Below are 19,753 nucleotides of genomic sequence, written 5' to 3'. Positions count from 1 at the left end.
TGGTGTGCGGGCTTCTCAGTGCAGTGGCTTCTGTCGCAGCACGGGCTCTAGGGTGATGGGCCTCAGTAGTTGCGGTGCACGGGCTTGGTTGCTCCAAGGCGTGTGGATCTTCCTGGACCCCTGCCAGGAATCAAACCTGTGTCTCCTATGTTGGCAGGTGGATTCTTATCCGCTGGACTAGCAAGGAAGTCCTCCAGCTTCAGTTTTATCATGTGTTTTGTAATAAACTTCACTGCATGTAAACTGAAAAGTCATCATGCCTTTGTTTACATAATGGTACTTGTCTCTCAACTTACATTTTGCTGTGTATTTGAAAAGTATTATTTATTTTCATTGTAAACTTGTTCAGTTTACTTATTAACCTTAGGTAATAGGTAATTTTCTTTCTGAAAATGTGTAATTGTTATCCTTTTTTTTTTCTTTTAGTTAATGGAATTTCTCAGTGACAGTAATGAAGCAGCAGCTGCAGATGTCTTGGAGTTTGTCCGTGAAGCCATTCAGCGCTTTGATAACCTGAGAATGCTTATTGTTGAGAAGATGCTTGAAGTCTTTCATGCCATCAAATCTGTCAAGTAGGTTTAAAATCTGTTTAAATGTAAAGTTAAGTAAGCATTTTACCAATTTCTGTCTTTAAGGGTAAGTTGATAAAAAATATAAGACAGGAGAGCTGTCTTAAAACAGTTAAGACAAAATGAGACAAAATAAATGTCAGAAACATGTCACCCCTACTCTCATCCTTAGTGAATCCATAATCTATCAGCAAAAAAATTTTTGGTAGGTAGGTATGATTTAGATAGGTTTCTCTATTCTCATTTCCTCTAAAGCATCATAAATTCTAAAATGACTAAGAAACGTATTTTTATTTATTTGTTTTGTTATGTACCTTGACAAGTGGGTTTATTTCAGGGATCCAAGACTAGTTAAAAAAATTCAATCTGTGTAATCCACCATATTAACAAGGGAAAGAATCACCCCCACTCCCCACCCCATGCACATACAAGCAAAACTATTAGAGCTAATAAATGAGCTCAAGATTGCACCTGACAAGATCAGTATAAAATATTAATTGCATTTTATACACTTGCAAGGAATAATCTGATAAGGCAAATATTTTTAAAAGGTACCATTTTGGGATACCTTTATTATTTATATTCCCTCTTTAGCATTCACTGAAGCGGAGGATTGAAAATAACAGCCTAAATCTGTAATGTTTCCCTTCAGATAGCCTTTGCTAATGAGAAAAGACTATTGCAGCTGAGTTTTGCTTCATTTAAGTCGTCTGATGGATTATAGTAGACTTGCCTTATATCTGCCTTTATAGAAAAGAAGGGAGTACAATGTTGGTTTTATGATATGAAATATATTGAGATTTATGGAAGTGAGAAAGATTTGTTTCCTTTCTGGAAAAAAAAAAATCATGTCAAAGTTTAGCTTTTGGCAGCCATAACCTCTTAGGGTTTCAGTTTCTAGAATTTTTTTTTAATAAATTTAATGAAAATCTTAGGGAAAAGATGACTGAAGGCTTAAATTCACCTCAACATTTTTAACTAGAAAATTGTTGTTGCTTTATTTGAGGTTTTTTTTGTTGTTTTGATACTCTGCATTCCTTCCTTTTTCATTGGTCTATTTGGCATCCCTGCCTCTTCAGTGAATTATTTTTTATATAAAAATAATACATACTTTTAATAGTGGTAGGTTATAAAATCAAATTTACCTTAAATTCTGTCTGAAATGAAAGATAACACATTTCTGGGAAACATTTGGGTATTTAATTTTTTAACCTCCTGGGTTTACCAGTTGTAGAATGTTTCTAAAAATGGTAAAAACACTTACTTTCCTTTTAATTCTTGCGACTTTAGGAGAGAATCAAAGAACCTTAGTGTATTGTTACATCCTTTCTTAACATTTCATCCATAGTCTCTTGGAACTGCAGAATATTTTTTTCTTCCTTAAGCTTAAACTCACAAAAAAAGATCACTGCTTCAGGCTTTGTCGGCCGAGTCAGTGCTTCCTAGCTTGTGTTCTTGCCTTAGGATTTACCGGGGAGCACTGTGGATCCTGGGAGAATACTGCAGCACCAAGGAAGACATCCAGAGTGTGATGACCGAGGTCCGCAGGTCCCTCGGGGAGGTGCGTTACTTCAATAGATGCTACTTCATGCACGAGTTTCATTTCAGTGAATCTGACTTTTATGTGGTGATGCACTTTTGTGTTTTTATTTAATAGTGTTTGGGCTGAAGAACATTGAAAAAATTTTAATTACACAGACAATTAGGCCTCTGGTCAGTGGGAAATTAGGGGAGTTGCCCTCTTCTGCATTGAGCCATAACACGTGTTCTTTTATCCGTACTATTTACCATTCTGGGTAAAATTTTATTTGAACCAAAGGTTATATATTTTAAAAAAGGAAAAAGAATTCTAAAACTCTGCTTAATCCTCTGTGTTATTAAAAAAAAAGAATTCTTGTAAGAACAGGGCTGACTTTAGAATACCTATTTATGTACTAAAACTGGCAGCATTTCCTCATCTAAGCAAGCCCATATAGTAGAATAGAAAGAACAGTACTTGTTAGGAACCTGGATTCCAGTCTTGCTTCTGCCAATAATAACTCTGGGACTTTGGGTATAATTTCCTTAACCTGACGGGACATCAGGTTTTTCATTTATGTAATAAGGGAGTCGGTAGATAAAGATTGACAACTCTTGGAGCTCATAAATTAGATGATAGACTGGTATTAAAAAATAAATACATAGTATCTACTTGGTTTAAAAGAGAGGAAGTTGGGTGACTTCCCTGGCAGTCCAGTGGTTAAGACTCCACACTTCCTAGGCAGGGAGTGCAGGTTTGATCCCTGATTGGGGAAACTAAGATACCATATGCCATGTGGCCAAAAAAATAGAGGAGGTTGGTAAATCTGACTACATACACATAAGTCAGATTTATTTCATTTTATGGAAGGATGGGTGCTGGTTTTGATTAGATTTCACGAAAGTGAGGGAGAAGAATAAGGCTTAGTCACTGTCATAAGCATTTTCCTTTTCAGTAACTTGTATATAGAGAATTAAGATTTCTGTTTAACAGCTTAAGAAACTGAGGCTCAAAGTTGTTTCAATTAATTTTCCCTGAAGGCTCAGATAGTAAAGAATCTGTCTGCACTGTGGAAGACCTGGGTTGGATCCCTGGGTCGGGAAGATCCCCTGGAGAAGGGAGTGGCTACCCACTTCAGTATTCTTGCCTGGAGAATTCCATGGACAGAGGAGCCTGGTGGGCTACATACAGTCCATGGAGTTGCAAGGAGTTGGGCATGGCTGAGTGACTAACACATTCAACACATACAACTAACAGTAACATCCTACTCCAAAGCTCCTGTTCTCAGTGCTTTATTCTGGGGAGGAAAGAAAATTGGAAGCGGAGTCCCAAGTTCCAAAAAACCCCATTGAGGGAATAGTTCTGTAGAGAACTATAGAAATTATTGAATATTTAAATATATTTGGCTTTCTACTGATATTTGATGCTTCCATTTGATTTTTAGATCCCAATTGTAGAGTCAGAGATTAAAAAAGAAGCTGGTGAATTAAAACCTGAAGAAGAAATAACTGTGGGACCAGTTCAGAAATTGGTAACTGAAATGGGCACCTATGCAACTCAGAGTGCCCTTAGCAGTTCTAGACCAACCAAGAAAGAGGAAGAAAGGTAATTTGCAGCAGCAGTGCCCTGCAAGCTATACTTCTGTGTATAAAACAGTCAGAGGATTTCTTTCTTTTATTAGTTTACTCTTTTGACCCAAGTAGAAATCTTCACTATTTAAGGTACTTGGAAGGAAAAGGATGTTTAAGTTCTTTCTTCCAGAAATTGTGTTAATAGTTTTAATTCTCTGCTCCTAATATTCTCACTGAACTGTGTTCTATTTAAACTAAGATTACTTTACTCACATAGAAAATACTAAGTGGAGGTAACAAATGATATTTGAATTTTATTTCCAAATAACATTTGGAAAACATATTTTCAAGATTTTGCACTTCTAATTGATGAAATAAAATTTTGATGTTTTCCTCCATATTTGCTCTCCAATTATATAGTGAAGATGATGAAAATTTTGATGATGTCTAAAATTTTAATGGTTACTATGTATTAGGCATTGTACTAAATAAATAGCTTGTCTCTGATAGTCTTCGACAGTATCCTGTTGATTAGCCACATTTCATAGAGGAGGAATTTGAGGCTTAAAGAGGTTTGGAACTACCCAAAGGGATTCACTAAGTGAATATACACCTTTAACCATTTTCTCTTTATTTATTTAGCTCCTTTAACATTGCAAATGTGTTAAAGCCATGTATTTTTTTTTCTTTTTCCTTTTTTATTCTGAGAGGTAAAGAGGGAGCTAGTTGAGATCTTTATCATTGAAGGGTGGCAGCGAGAGTATGAAATAGGCTTCCTTGAGTCATTTATACAAAAGCTGCATGCTGCTTAAGAAGTTGGTGGGTTTCATTGGCCTTGATTGCTTTGCAGACCTCCCCTAAGAGGATTCCTTCTGGATGGAGATTTCTTTGTTGCTGCCTCCCTTGCCACAACTCTGACCAAGATTGCCTTGCGCTATGTGGCTTTGGTTCAGGAGAAGAAAAAGCAAAATGTAAGTTCATTTATTCTACATTTACCTAACATGAATATTGAGTGCCTGCTATATGCATTGAACAGTGAGGACCTAAAAGTGAATGAACACTAACTCAGTTCCTGTCATTAAAGAGCTTATGCTTTAATTGGGGAAATGGACACAGTAATATAATGAAATATATATATATAATATAATGATTGTAAAATTGACATAATAATGTAATAACAACACAGTATGATTAGTCCAGTGGAAGTGATACAAGGGTTTATGAAGTTATTTCTGTTTGCTGGGATTAGTCAAAGCCCGGTGAAGGAAATGCCTCTCTGTCCAACATCTTCATCCTGCCAGTCATTGTCTGTTTTATCCTAGAAATGCCTCTTAAATATATTCCCATTTTTGCAGTTCATGCCTTCTTCATGGCTTCTGACCATTCTGACTATATACTCATTTATAATAATGTACTGTCATTCTACCCAACCCCTGCTACCGTCCTTTATGTTATTGTCCTATATTGTATTCCTGTGTGTCATTTAATCAACCCTGTGATACATTATTATTATTTTTGCTTTAAATAGTCAATTATCTTTTATGTATACATGTATCATTTCTTTCCCTTTTCTTATTTACCTAGTGACTCTGGTTGGGAAGGGATATACTTAGCAAGTTTTAAGTAGTTAGTTGGAAACAGGACAAAGTTCAAGTGCCTTTCTGGGTGGGTTGTTTTGGTTTTTTTTTTTCATTTTTGTTTTGTTTGTTTTCATATTTTTCTTCCTGGTAAAATACATGTAACATAAAGTTTAGCATTTAAACTATTTTTAAGTGTATTGTTCGGTGTCATTAAGTACATTCAAATTGTTAGCCATTACCACTATCCCTCTCCAGAACTTCATCATCCCAAATTGAAAATAAGCAGCAAACAATAATCCCATGTTCCCTCCCCTAGTCTGTGGCCACCACCATTCTGCTTTTCTGCCTCTATAAATTTGCCTGTTATACACAACTAGTATAAATGGAATTATATAATATTTGTCCTTCAGTGACAGGCTTATTTCATTTAGCATATCTTCAAGGTTCATTTGAATGATAGCATTGTCAGAACTTCTTTCTTTTTTCAGGCTGTCTAATATTCTGCTGTTACTGTTTATCCATTCATCCATTATAAATAGTCAATTTTCTTCTAAATATTTTTTAATAAGAAAAAAGTTATACTTACAGTGCTTTTCATTTTTTGTATACGTCAGATTTCTATCTGATATTTTCTTCCTGCCTGAAGAAGTTGATTCTTATATTGCCAGTCTGCTGCTGATGAATTCTCTCAGCTTTCATTTGCCTGAAAAAAGTCTTTGCTTTCATTTAAAAAAAAAAATCACTTTGTTGTAAAATTGAGTGTTTTTTATTTTATTTTTATTCATATCTTTTTTCACATTGCTAAAATAAGGAGTGATGTAATGAAAATTAATGAGAAGAAAATCAGTCATGGTTAAAGTGCTGAAGTACACATCTTGTTACTATTGTAGTGGAGATAGAAATATCAAAAGACAGGATTACATTACCAAATATATTAATGAAAACCTTTCCTTCCTCAGAAAGAGTTTATTATGACTTTTATCTGTGAAACACTATTTCCCTAGTAGTGCTCATTTTGTGTTTTACCATATTGTAGTTTCATTTAACTTTATAACATGTTCCTTATGCTGTTCGAAACCTTTCCTAATCATAATAGTATTTAATAGTTCCATGATAATCCATTAGATTCTTTCATGTAGTCAAACCTCCATATAATAAGACATTTTATTTTTAGGTTAGGGATTTTTGAAGGATTTTTAAAAAAATTTCCATCATATAGCTTTCCTCATAAATCCATAAATAAGATTCAGAGGATCAGGTAAATTATAAGATATGTTATCTTTTTTAATCAATTACTTTTATTTATGAGGAGTAACTTACTTTGTAACTCTCTGAGGGCCCTTATGTATTTATTTAGGTCTTGTCTGTTCTTTAAATTATGCTTCTTAAAAGTCTCCAACATTTTGGTTCTGCAAGTTGGGAGAGCATTTGCCGGAATCTGTTTAAGAGAACCAGCTTTCTGGTAACCTACTAGTTCAAGACATTTGCCACCTTTGGTACAAGGCAGAGGGAGTTTGGTTGTTCATCACTGCGCTGTCTTGGCTTTCCTTCATATGTGCCTTTTCCAGCACTCTTCATTTCTTAATGAGATCTGACTTTCTGGTGTCATACACCTTTTGCCTAAATAAGTTGCTTATCTTTGTAGGTATAGCATTCTAGGTTGACAGTTTTTTCTTTTAGCACTGTAACGATGTTGCTTCATTGTTCTCTGGCTTTCAGTACTATCAAGATGTTGCTCTTGTGCCTCTTTGTGGAGTGTGTCCTGTTTTCCTCCAGCTGGTTTTGGATTTTCTACTTATCACTATAATTATAATTTCAGGTTTCAGTCATTTGATTAGGATATGCTTTAGTGTGATTTTCTTTATGTTTCTTTTGCTTATGGTTCATTGAGCTTCTTGAATATGTGGTTTTATAGTTTTTATCAAATGGTTATTATTTCTTTAGCTACTTTTTTCAGTCTCCCCTTCTCTTTCCTTCTGGAGACCATATCTGGACTCAAAGGATTATTACATTTATTCTTCCCAGGCTTCTGGTAATTTTTTCATATATGTATGCTGGTCACAATGTGTAGATACATTTACATCACAATGGTGGAAAACAATATGGAAAACCAAGGGACCGGTCTAGATTAAAAGGGGCTAAAGAGAATAATAATCAAATAAAATGCATGAACCTGATCCTGGATTAAAAAAAAATTTTTTGTGTGACAATTAGGAAGATTTAGTTGAATTTGGAGTATAGTAGATATATTTGGGGAATTGTTACATTTCTTAGGTGAAATAATGATATTATGATTATCCAGGAAACTGTCCTGAATCAAGAGATGTTTGCTAAAGCATTTATGAAGTCAAGATTCTTACCCTCATATGTTAAGCATTGTTATTGTTGTTGTTTAGTTGGTAAGTCAGAAGTCTGACTCTCTGTGACAGCATGGACTGTAGACCTCCCAGCTCCTCTGTCTATGGGATTTCCCAGGCTAAAATACTGGAATGGGTTGCCATTTCCTTCTCCAGGGGAACTTCCCAACCCAGAGATTGAATCCACATCTCCTGCATTGCAGACAGGTTCTTTACCATTGAGCCACCTCAGAAGCCCAAGTTAAAAAAATAAATGTACATATATGGCTAGAAGAAGAATGCAGTTTTGGCAGAATATTAACAATTGATGAAGTGTATCATTCTTGGGCTCCAAAATCAATGTAGACAGTGACTGCAGCCATGAGATTGGAAAGACAGTTGCTCCTGAAGAATAGCTATGACACACCTAGACAGTGTATTAAAAAGCAGAGACATCACTTTGCCAACAAAGGTCCATATAGTCAAAGCTATGATTTTCCAGTAGTTGTGTATGGATGTGAAAGTTGAACCATAAAAAAGACTGAGTTGAAGAATTGATGTTTTTGAAGTGTGGTGCTGGAGAAGACTCTTGAGAGTCCCTTGGACTGCAAGGAGATCAAACCAGTCCATCCTAAAGGCAGTCAACTCAGAATATTCATTGGAAGGACTGATGTTGAAGCTGAAGCTCCAGTACTTTGACCACCTGATGCGAAGAACAAATTGGAAAAGACCCTGATGCTAGGAAAGATAGAGGCAAGAGGAGAAGGGGGCAACAGAGGATGAGATGGTTGGATGGCATCACTGACTCAATGGACATGAGTGAGCAAACTCAGGGAGATAGTGAAAGACAGGGAAGCCTGGCGTGCTGCAGTTCATAGGGTCACACAGAGTCAGACATGACTTGGAGACTGAACAGTAACAAAAATCATTCTTTTAGCATTCCAAAGTTGGAAGGTGTAAGAGAAAATAGTTTAAAAGTCTCTGCTCTCAATCAGCTGAGGATTAATGAAGGTTTTAGAGGGTGGCAGGAAGAAGAAGGGTGTGAAAAAATAAAATCTAAAATATTCAGGTTAAGTGATATTAGGTTTAATTTCTTGGATTTTGAGTTAAAGTGAGATTATTGCATTTGAAGAAGCCTGACAGTAAATAAACCATTTCTCTCCTTGTCTAGTCTTTTGTTGCTGAAGCAATGTTGCTCATGGCCACTATCCTACATTTGGGAAAATCCTCTCTTCCTAAGAAGCCAATTACAGATGATGATGTAGATCGAATCTCCTTGTGTCTCAAGGTCTTATCTGAATGTTCACCTTTAATGAATGACATTTTCAATAAGGAATGCAGACAGTCCCTTTCTCACATGTTATCTGCTAAACTTGAAGAAGAAAAATTATCCCAAAAGGTAAGGTATATATATGATAAAGGCATAAAAGTGCTTTGTGTTCTTTATTGTTGATTTTTCAGTTCTCATGTGTGAGGAGTGTCTATGTTGAAGGCCTCTAAAAGCTATCTTTTTTTCCAAATTAAAGAGAGTTGGTATATTGTTTTTGCAACACAGAAAGAATCTGAAAAGAGGAATGTGACAGTACAGCCTGATGACCCCATTTCCTTCATGCAACTAACTGCAAAGAATGAAATGAACTGCAAGGAAGATCAGTTTCAGCTGAGTTTGCTGGCAGCAATGGGTAACACGCAGAGAAAAGAAGCCACAGATCCCCTAGCATCTAAACTTAACAAGGTAACGATATGTCAAATACACCAGTGAATTATTTAAATTGGCTGCCTAAGAAAGTAGTAATCAAGAATGTGTTGGTCCTGCTGTTTATTGTAAAAGAAAAATAACTAGTACGGCATATTTTTTTGTCCTTACTGTGATTGATAGGTTCATTAAACATGAATTGAACCTCGGTGGAACCTGATACTTTTCTATATGCTAGTACTATTAGTCCCGTGGCTGATTTCATAACTTGTTCCAGTTGTGTGTCAAATTACCATAAACTAAAACATAGAGCCAAGGGATCCTGAGAGGTTAACTAGAGCTTTTAAAAGGTAGAACACTAGCCTCCTCCCCCACACCCTGCCTTCAGTTTCTCCTGTCCCCTGCTACTTTAAACAGTAGTTCCATATAGGATTTCGTTAGGAAAATTATTCTGATACCTCTCTTTTCTCAAATATTACATTTACACATCTATGACCTAGTTTAATCCTTCCTCTGTTAAATAAGTAAACAGTCTCAAATTGATTTTGTTGCCCAAGGTAAGATCAGTGGCAGAATAAGAACTACTAAAACACTTTCTCCCTTAAAATTGATAATTGATATTGACAGTATTACAGTTATAAATTTTTTTCACTTTGTTTTTTTAAATTATGGTAAAATTTACATAAAATCAAATTTATGCTCTTAACTTATTTAAAAATATATATATATCAGTTGATTTGGCTGCGTCAGGTCTTAGTTATGATGCTTGCTTAGTTGCCCTGCAACATAAGAGATCCTAGTTGCCTGACCTGGGATCAAACCTTTATCTCCTGCATTGCGAAGTGAATTCTTGACCACTGCACCACCAGAGAAATCCCCTCTTAACTCTTTTTAAGTGTCCAGTTTAGTGGCATTAAGTGCATTCACATTATTATGTAACCATCAGCACCGTCTGTCCCCTGAACTATTTTCATTTTTCAAAAATGAAACTCTGTGCCCATGAAATAATATTTCTCCATTGCCATCTTGCCTCAGCCCTTGGTAATCACATTCTACTTTTTATCCCAGTAAATTTGACTATGCCAGGTACCTTATATTAGTGGAATCATACAGTTTCATCCTTTTGTGACTGGTTTCTTAGTTCATTTAGCCTAATGTCTTCAAGGTTCATCCATTTTGTAGCATGTGTCAGAATTTCCTTTCCTTTCAAGGCTAAATATATACCACATTTTGTCTATCTGTTCATCTGTTGATGGACACTTGGGTTGCTTCCACCTTTTTGGTTGTTGTGAGTAATGCTGCCATGAATGTGGATGTTTGGATATCTCTTTGATATCTACTTTCATTTGTGTTAAACCCAGAAATGGAATTGCTGGATAGTATAGTGATTCTGCTTTAGTTTTTTGAGGACTGCTGTACTGTTTTACATAGCAGCTGCACTGTTTTACATTCCAACCTTCAATGCAGAAGGGATTCTGATTTCTCCATAGTCTTGCCAACACTTATTTTTCATTTCCATTATAGTAACCATCCTAATGGATATGAAGTGACATCTTGTTTTGGTTTTGATTTGCATTTCCCTAGTGATTAGTGATGTTGGGTGTAACGTCTACTCAGGTCCTTTGCAAGTGATTTTAATCTGGTTGATTGTTTTCTTTATGTTGAGTTGTAGGATTTCTTTATATATTCTGGATACAAATCCCTTATCAGATGTATGATTTGCAAATATTTTCTTCCATTTTGTGGGTTGCCTTTTCACTGTGTTAGTAATGTTCTTTGATGCACAAAAGTTTGTGATTTTTGATGTAGTCTAATTTACCTATTTTTTTTCTTTTTCTGCCTATGTTTTTGGTGACTATTACATTTTTAAAATATTATATATACTCTGGATGTTTCTTTTTTTTTTTTTTTTTGGAGTCGCAGAGTTGAACACGACTGAGCATTGAACTGAATTGGATGTTTTTTTAAAAGTTTTGGTGGGGGTCCATTTAAAAATTCATCTTCATGGAATTACAAGAATTTCTTGCTTATAATTATTTTTCCTGGGTTTGAGTAACAACCAGTGAGTGTATGTGCTGAGGGATTTAACTGAAAATCTGTTCATATCTACTCAGTTCCTAAGTTGGGATAATGTTTAATGTATTTGCTGAACATATTTAACATGGTTGTGTGTAAGTTTCAATTACCATGTCTAAATTATAAAACAATTTTATTATACCCATTTTGAATGACTGGTTTAATCTAAGTACATCTGTTAATCACCTAACATTCCTAGTCATTTGGCTAGGATATATTTGATTGTCTCAGTCATTTGATTATTTTTGTTTGACAGGTTACCCAGTTGACAGGCTTCTCAGACCCTGTGTATGCAGAAGCCTATGTTCATGTCAACCAGTATGATATCGTCCTGGATGTACTTGTTGTGAACCAAACCAGTGACACCTTACAGAACTGCACGTTAGAGTTAGCAACTCTGGGTAAGGAAATTTACCATAAAAGGAAAATTTTATTATATGGTAAATCTTTATGACAGGTTTTTAAGAGAAGTATAGAAGTTTTAGTATAAGAATTCTCCTTTGTAACATTTTGAATCAAGTCTTTGTTTCTGAGCCTCTGTGATACTTTCTTATGCTTATGTTCTTTGGTACTCCTGTATAGGTTTATTCAATGAACTTGATCTAACATATGTCAATTTTTTTAATATACATAAGAACTATTAAATATACATAAATATATATATAAGAAATATTACAGATTTGCCAGGTAGCTTAGTTAGTTTCAATTGCCTTAGTGCAGAACAAGGTATTTTCTGAGTTCATAACTGAATACATACCCCATGTGTGGCCAAAGTAATACATTATCACATTTAGCAATGTGAGTTTTTTTTTTTTTCTTCTTAATAAAGACACACAAATTAGACTTTCTCTGATCATTTACGCATCTGGCTTTGAAGTTGGAAAACGCAAATTGTATACAGGAACAGTGCACTTTCCCTACAAAATTCTGTATGACTTAAGCAAGAGTTAAGAGACTAAGAAATCAAGGGAGAACATAGTTCTGCCCTGTCTTCCTCAGCATAGCTTGAGGCCTACATAAAGAAGTAATTCTTTCTTCAGGTTGTTTTATCTTTCTTTGTAATGGAGTGTATAGTTTAAGACTTTAGCTTTTTAAAAGTTTGTATCCATTCACTGAAATAAAATTGTATGCCCAAAACGCGCCCCCCACACACACATAAATGAGTTTAAATATAGGATTATTCTGAGAAGCCTATTACCTTTCAAAAGAAACTGTGAATAATAGTGTTAAATGATTTTTTTTTTGTCCTCATATTTGGATCATAATCCTTCTTTTATTCCTTGTTTTGCTAGAAACTATTGAGCTATATTTTAAGGTTTTATGTTTGGAGAGGTTAATATGTATGTCTTTTTAGCCACATCTAAATTTTTTTTCAGGGGACTTGAAACTTGTGGAAAAGCCATCTCCTTTGACTCTTGCTCCTCATGATTTTGCAAATATTAAAGCTAATGTCAAAGTAGCATCAACAGAAAATGGAATAATTTTTGGTAATATAGGTAAGGAATTGTTTTATAGCCTGTGATGTTTGGATGTTTTTATTAAAGAATTTTGTAATGATCTAGCTGTGTGACATTTCTTGAGGACAGGACTTGAATCCATTCATTATTGATTTATGGGGCATCTGCTGTGCTATTCAGGGTTGTATTATGTTCTGGATGTACAGAAATGAGAGGCACTGTCCTCAAACTGTCAAGCAAGAGGAGAAGAATAAGTAATATAAAGTTACAATACAGTGTGCTGACAGCTAGTTCATATACTATGTGCTTTGGGATCATAGTGGGGAAATGCTAACTATGGAAGGCTTTATAAAGGAGGAAGGAATGTTATCAACTGTTGAACTGAGTCTAAAACTGTGCACAGGTGTTTGTTGCCAGGCCGCCTAGGGATTAGCTTGCACAAAGGTATTTAGTCAATAAGCTCTCTTTTTTTAAAAAGCAGTTTCTGTGGTAGGAACAAAAAAATCTCTGTCCTCAGATAGCTTCTAGTTCAGTAAGGGAAAACAAATACATGACATAGATAATGTGCAGTACAGAATGTTAAGTACTGTGACAGAAGCCTGTGCTGGGTGAAGTGGAAGTCTGTGCAGATTCGGTTATTTCTCGCAGAGTGGTGGGGGTTGGGAGGAAAGGCTTTGTGGAGGAGCTGAAGCTCAAGTGGGGTTTTGAAAGGTCAGTAAGTGGTCTACAGACAGATTCAGTTGAATCAAATGCAAGTAGTTTGATATACCTGGAGTTGACAGTGGGCTAGAGCCTGGTGGTAGAAAAGAGTGAGGTTGAGAAGTATAGCAGCTGTACTATACTTGTCATGCTAAGACTTTCAGACTTGATCCTGGGTATAAAGAGGAGCCATTGAGGAATTATTGGTGAATCTCATGATTAAATACTTCTGTGGCAGCACTAAAGAAGACTGATTGGAAGAGGCAGGAAGGTTAGCTGGTAGACTTGCAGTAGCCCAGGTGAGAGATGATGGAGAGTTTGAACCAGCACAGTAATGGCCAGGATGAAGAGACGGGCTGGATATAATAGATATTAAGAGGGTAGAATGTCCAGGACATGGTTACTGATTGAACAGTAAGTGGCTAGAGCAACCCTCAGATTTCCTCCTTGGGTGTGTTGAGTTGGTGTTTATGTTAATCACTGAAATGGAATACAGGAGAGAAGGACAGATTTGAGAGATATAATAAATTAAATGGTCTTTAAGTTACTGAAGGGTAGTTCGAGATGAGCCTGGAACTTGAACAGAGTGTCTAAAGTAGAGATGAATATTTGTTTTTAAACCATAGAAATGGAAGAAATTACCTAAAGAGGGCATAAAGAGTTAGAGAGGGGAGATATGAAAACTGAATCCAAGAGAACAGGAATATTAAAAGCTATGCAGAGTTTTTTATTCAGAGCAGTATTAAAAGAAGGAGAAGCCTGTAAAGGAAGTGTGGTTAGAGAAGTAAGGAAAACTCTTGAAGATGTGTCCAAAGCTGCAGAAGATCTACAAGAAGGGTCCTTTAGATTGACTATCAGTGATAGTAAAACATTGCTTATGGTATGTCTTGGGTAATGGTGGTAGGTTCAGGGCTTCATTGGACTTGGAGAAATAAAGATAGTGAGTGTAGATCACTCTGAGTGTAGGACCTTGGTTTTGATAAGATTGAGAGAGGGCAGTAGCCAAAAACGAAGTAAAGGATGAGGGAAGATTTTTTTTTGAAGATGAGAGAGCCTTGACTATGTTCATAAACTCTAATGGAAGAAAGTCAGTATGAAGGTAAAGACGTTAAGAGTGAAAGAGGTGGTGACTGATGGAGTGAGGTCCTAGACCAAAGCAGGCATCACGGATGGCAGCAAGTATTAACCTTGAAGAGGAGAGACAGCAAAAGTGAGGCGGTGAAAGTTGATAAGTTGATTCAGAGAAAAATACATTTATTTTTAGACATGGGGCTGAAAATTAAAGGAACTTATTCTTGGTAAGCTTAGTTTTCTCTAAAAGTAGATAGCGTGGGGGAATGTCAAGAGGAGAGGCTAAAAGGAGGAAAGGTAGGCTCCAGTCAGATGATGACTTTCTACAGTGGAAGAAACATTTATAGAATCAAACAGTATTGTGTCATTAAGTACTATAGCTCAGCAGTATTCATCCAGAAATGTTTGTTAGGCACCTGTTAATAGTGTGGGAACACTATTACCTATATATCTTTCCACAGTGTCTATAACACATTGCATCTGCTATGTAAGCACTCGTTGACTTTGAATCCTGGCCTCTACCTCTTAACCAGTGTTGTGACCTAGCAACTTAACTTTTCTGTTTTTGTTTCTCTATAAGATGGAAAGTAATAATACTGTAACATAGGATTGATGGGAATATTAGATAGGTAATTAATTTGTAAAACATATAGACTAGAGCCCAGTATATAGTAAGCAAAACTATTTGCTAGTATCATAGTTGTTATTTAGAAATATGGAAACTTTTAAATTAAAATTTGCCTTTGGTGATTGGGAATCTTTTTAAATTGCAGTTTATGATGTCTCTGGAGCAGCAAGTGACAGAAATTGTGTGGTCCTCAGTGATATTCACATTGACATCATGGACTATATACAGCCTGCAACTTGCACTGATGCCGAATTCCGTCAGATGTGGGCTGAATTTGAATGGGAAAACAAAGTTAGTCCTTAGACGATTTTCTTAAACTCCTTATCTTTTTTTTTTTTGGCTAGTGTTGAGGGATTCTTTGATAAAATTAATCCCAGATGTGAAAAGCAAAGTCTTTCAGTATCTGTGCTTACAAATTAGCCTTAACTGGAAAGCATGTAAGTGGTTTGGTTAAGTTACTGTTGTAAATTGGTGAGAGTAACAGTTCTTTAATTAATCTAATTGTTCAAGACATTATAAACAATGTTCCATCCCTTGTGTATATGAATAGAAACTTACCATTGAATAAGTATCCAATAGAGGCTTTGCAAAGTCAGTGGCTTGCTAGTGAACTTTGTTCCTGTGAGCCTTGATTTTTATTAGAACTATTTTATATACAACATGTTGATTGTCTATGAAGTTATCTGTACTCAAAAGTTCTGATACCAGCCTACAGTTTGTTAGATTTTGTAGATGTCATTTACTTTTCATTGTCCACCCTTTCCCCTTAAGTACTTGGAAGGAGGTTTTAATATGACACATAAGTGATTATTTTATCAGCCCCAAGATAAGAAATTCACAACTTTCTCTCCGTTAAAAGTATAATCTCTTGACTTTTTTTCTCTTCCTCTGTACAGGTGACGGTTAACACAAATATAGTCGATTTAAACGACTATTTACAGCACATACTAAAGTCAACCAACATGAAATGCCTCACTCCAGAGAAGGTAAGATTTGCCTGGATACTTCTTAAATCTGATACAGAGTAATGGTAGATTCTTGGCTTTCTTGCATTTCCTCTAGTATATTGTGTTTTTACTTAGCCTGACAAAAGCAGTGTCATTCTGGACTAGTTAGAAAAAACTATCCTGTAGAATGTGTGAACCTGCTTACTGCTTTCTGCTGAAACAGGAGCAGTATCTGCTTGTCCCTCAAGCAGTGACCCAACTAAATAGTCAGGTTGGCTTTTCTTTTCAGTCTTCTTCATTTCAACTGAAGACTTGCTCCAAAGTGTACTAGAGAGAAAGTGTCCGTGACCTCTTCTGTTGATTCTGATTGTGAGTCAGAATATGTCTGACCAAGGAGGGAATTGTTAATATACTCTGATTTTCTGCTATATTTATGTATGTATGAAAAAAAGACTAGAGAGAAAGACCAAAAACTGAAGCTGAGAATGTAAGAAAGTTTTCTTTATAAAATTTCTGCTAATGTTGTGGTACTGATTTAATCAGTGAAAGAATACTGCCAGACGGAATCAAGTAGGCTTTAATTCATGTTAGTCTATTCAACAGATGCTGAGTCTGATAAATATTATATGCCCGATACTCTGTGAGCTGCTGGATATACAATAATGGAGAAAATAAAAATAGTCTTTGTTCATAGAGCTTAAGGTCTGGTGTAGGAGGCAGTCAGACAACTCTAAACAAAGAATATAGACATGCAAATTAGGATAAGTGCTATTTCTTTACGATCAGGTTATCAAGATACAGATGCAGTAAAGCTCACACATTTTACACATGTAGTTCTGTGAGTATCAACAAGTTCATATAGTCATGTATGAATAAGTGGTGAATAAGCTGCTTTAAGTGGTGATAATTTACCTATGCTGTTTAGTCTTGCTTATGTGTAGTTCTCTAGTATTGAATTTATCACAAATTTCTTGCAGGCACTTTCTGGTTACTGTGGCTTTATGGCAGCCAACCTCTATGCTCGTTCCATATTTGGAGAAGACGCACTTGCAAATGTTAGCATTGAGAAGCCAATACAACAGGGACCAGAGGCCCCTGTTACTGGCCACATAAGAATTCGTGCAAAGAGTCAGGTAACGGTTGCTTTTTTTGAGATGGTCTCTGAACTGAATAAAAAGAGAAAGGATCTGGGTCTCTCTCATTTCTATATATAGTATCCTCTGGCATACTAGTGTTTTGCGCATTGCTCGTGCTCAGTTACTCAGTTGTGTCTGACTCTTTGCAACCCCATGGACTGTAGCCTGCCAGGCTCCTCTGTCCATATGATTTTCCAGGCAAGAATACTGGAGTGAGTTGCCATTCCCTTCTCCGAGGGCCTTCCCGACCCAAATATTGAACCCATGTTTCATGCATTGGAGGTGGATTCTTTACCACTGAGCTACCTGGGATGCCAACCATCTTATGTAAAGTCCATTTAAATATACCAATTTTATATACTTTCATCTCAATTCTGTAAATTTTTATGCATTTAACCTTTGTTTTCATTTAGGATCCAATCAATCCAATCAACAATCTTGGTCTTAGAGGTGTAGTTTTAAAAGTTTTTTTTTTTTTCCCCTGTCCATTTTACTGACCTTTGTATAAAAAATTCTGGCATCTCCAGAGTGAGGTTGAGGCATCTCCAGAGTGAGGTTGAGCTGAGGAGTTCAGCCCCTTTGGTCTAACTGTTGCCCCAGTAATTACTGGTCAGATATCTCAGTGCAAATTTTTGTAGCCTCTTAAAATACGTATTTTAAAACTGGGTAAATAGAACAGACATGTTTGGCTATTAATGTTGGGGACCAGTAGGGGGGTCCCTTTTGGCCCGTTTAACCTTAGGTAGTATAGTAAAATCAAATCTTGTTTTAATCACATAAATGCCCATTTTATTTATCCCATTTTAAATAACCATCTATTGATTTCTTTATTCTTGTGAAATAACTCCTTCTAAAAAAAAATTCTCCCTTGTTGGAAATTATAGCCAGTCTTTCCTTACAGACTTTTACTGTTGATATTAGATGCATATATATATGTGTGTGTATACAATTTTTAGATTTATAATATATATTATTTTATATTTATAATATAATTATATATTTTATATTTATAACTATATTATTTTATATCTATAATATATACTATTTTAGTATTTCCAATAATATATATAGTATATATGCATCTAATGCAACCTCACTCCGGCTCAGATGGTAAAGAATCCACCTGCAATGCAGGAGACCTGGGTTTGATCCCTGGGTCAGGAAAATTCTCTAGAGGAGGGCATGGCAGCCCACTCCAATATTCTTGCCTGGTGGGCCACAGTCCATGGGGTCGCAAAGAGTCAAACACAACTGAGTGACTAAGAACACACACATATTTATAATAATCATACTTGGTAAAGAATCCACCTGCAATGCAGGAAACCCTGGTTCGATTCCTGGGTCAGGAAGATCCCCTGGAGAAGGGATAGGCTCCCCACTCCAGGATTCTTGGGCTTCCCTGGTGGCTCAGCTGGTGAAGAAGCTGCCTGCAGTGCAGGAGACCTGGATTTGATCCCTGGATTGGGAAGATCTCCTGAAGAAGGGAAAGGCTACCCACTCCCATATTCTGACCTGGAGAATTCCATGGACTGTATAGTCCATGGGGTCACAAAGAGTCAGACACGACTGAGCAACTTTCACTTTCACTTTTCACTCTTGAGATAGAACTCCTTCCTTTAATAAATGGCCCACCTTTTGGGTCTGTCATTCTGGTTTATTTGCAATCGGATTAACTACTGTGGAGTATTTGTGAATATATTCTTTAGTTTTTTGAAATCTAATGACTCTTTGTAAATCTAGCACTACAAGTACTTAACTAAGTAAAGCACTACAAGTACTTAACAAAGTAAAGTTTTGTTGAGTCTGTTTTGTACATCTTAGTTTCAGTGTTGATGTGGTATCGTTGAATGGGGGCTTGGTGAGATGGAATAACCTACTGATTACACATAGCTTTAATAATTTTGTATAAACATCTTCATTCTTTCTTACAGGGAATGGCCTTAAGTCTTGGAGATAAAATCAACTTGTCTCAGAAGAAAAATAGTATATAAGAATAAACAAAAAAACCTTTGCAGCTTTACAGTTAAAATTTAGGTATGGGCTTACTGGACTCCAACATCTTTTGTACTCTTTTTGTGCTTTTGTGTTATATAGAATCTGAGTTCATGCTGAATGCATTCCAGCCAATAATTTATAGCCTTTCCCTTAAATCAAGATTGATTTTAAAATTATAGTTTGTCTTTTGTCTTAACAGTTTTGAATGCTGTCCTCAAGGTATATAATGTTTCTCACATGTATCAAGACCATTTTCACAGTACAATAAACAGATCTATTCCTAAGTCTTCTGTTGTTTTATGAATAAATGTGTAATTACATAATTTTAGTTATGTAACAATGAATTTCTTTTAGTTGCATTATAGATTTCTATTATAAATTTAAATTGCTGTTTGAGTTGAGAATTTATGAACTTTATTAAGAGAATTTGAAGATACAGTGATATGAAATGAGATAGGCCTTGATTTACTTGA

General features: G+C 35.8%; 1 protein-coding gene across 1 annotated transcript in view; it reads left to right on the top strand.

Annotated features, from left to right (window-relative positions):
• The window catches only part of COPB1 (COPI coat complex subunit beta 1), a 35,018-nt gene extending 15,454 nt beyond the window's left edge, over positions 1-19,564 (top strand). Inside the window, exons 10-21 of the mRNA XM_020900991.2 lie at positions 427-572; positions 2,034-2,130; positions 3,533-3,693; positions 4,510-4,630; positions 8,747-8,974; positions 9,131-9,310; positions 11,604-11,748; positions 12,724-12,843; positions 15,348-15,493; positions 16,099-16,188; positions 17,127-17,282; positions 19,217-19,564. Of these exons, the coding sequence (XP_020756650.1) occupies positions 427-572; positions 2,034-2,130; positions 3,533-3,693; positions 4,510-4,630; positions 8,747-8,974; positions 9,131-9,310; positions 11,604-11,748; positions 12,724-12,843; positions 15,348-15,493; positions 16,099-16,188; positions 17,127-17,282; positions 19,217-19,276 (1,650 nt within the window). The 3' untranslated portion in view covers positions 19,277-19,564. The remainder of the gene's footprint in view (positions 1-426; positions 573-2,033; positions 2,131-3,532; positions 3,694-4,509; positions 4,631-8,746; positions 8,975-9,130; positions 9,311-11,603; positions 11,749-12,723; positions 12,844-15,347; positions 15,494-16,098; positions 16,189-17,126; positions 17,283-19,216) is intronic.
• The last annotated feature ends 189 nt before the right edge of the window (positions 19,565-19,753 follow it).

The sequence above is a fragment of the Odocoileus virginianus genome, chromosome 10, assembly GCF_023699985.2.
Source record: "Odocoileus virginianus isolate 20LAN1187 ecotype Illinois chromosome 10, Ovbor_1.2, whole genome shotgun sequence".
NCBI classification, from domain to species: Eukaryota; Metazoa; Chordata; class Mammalia; order Artiodactyla; family Cervidae; genus Odocoileus; species Odocoileus virginianus.
Note: the sequence above shows the minus strand (reverse complement) of the source record. Positions and strands in the feature narration are given on the sequence as shown.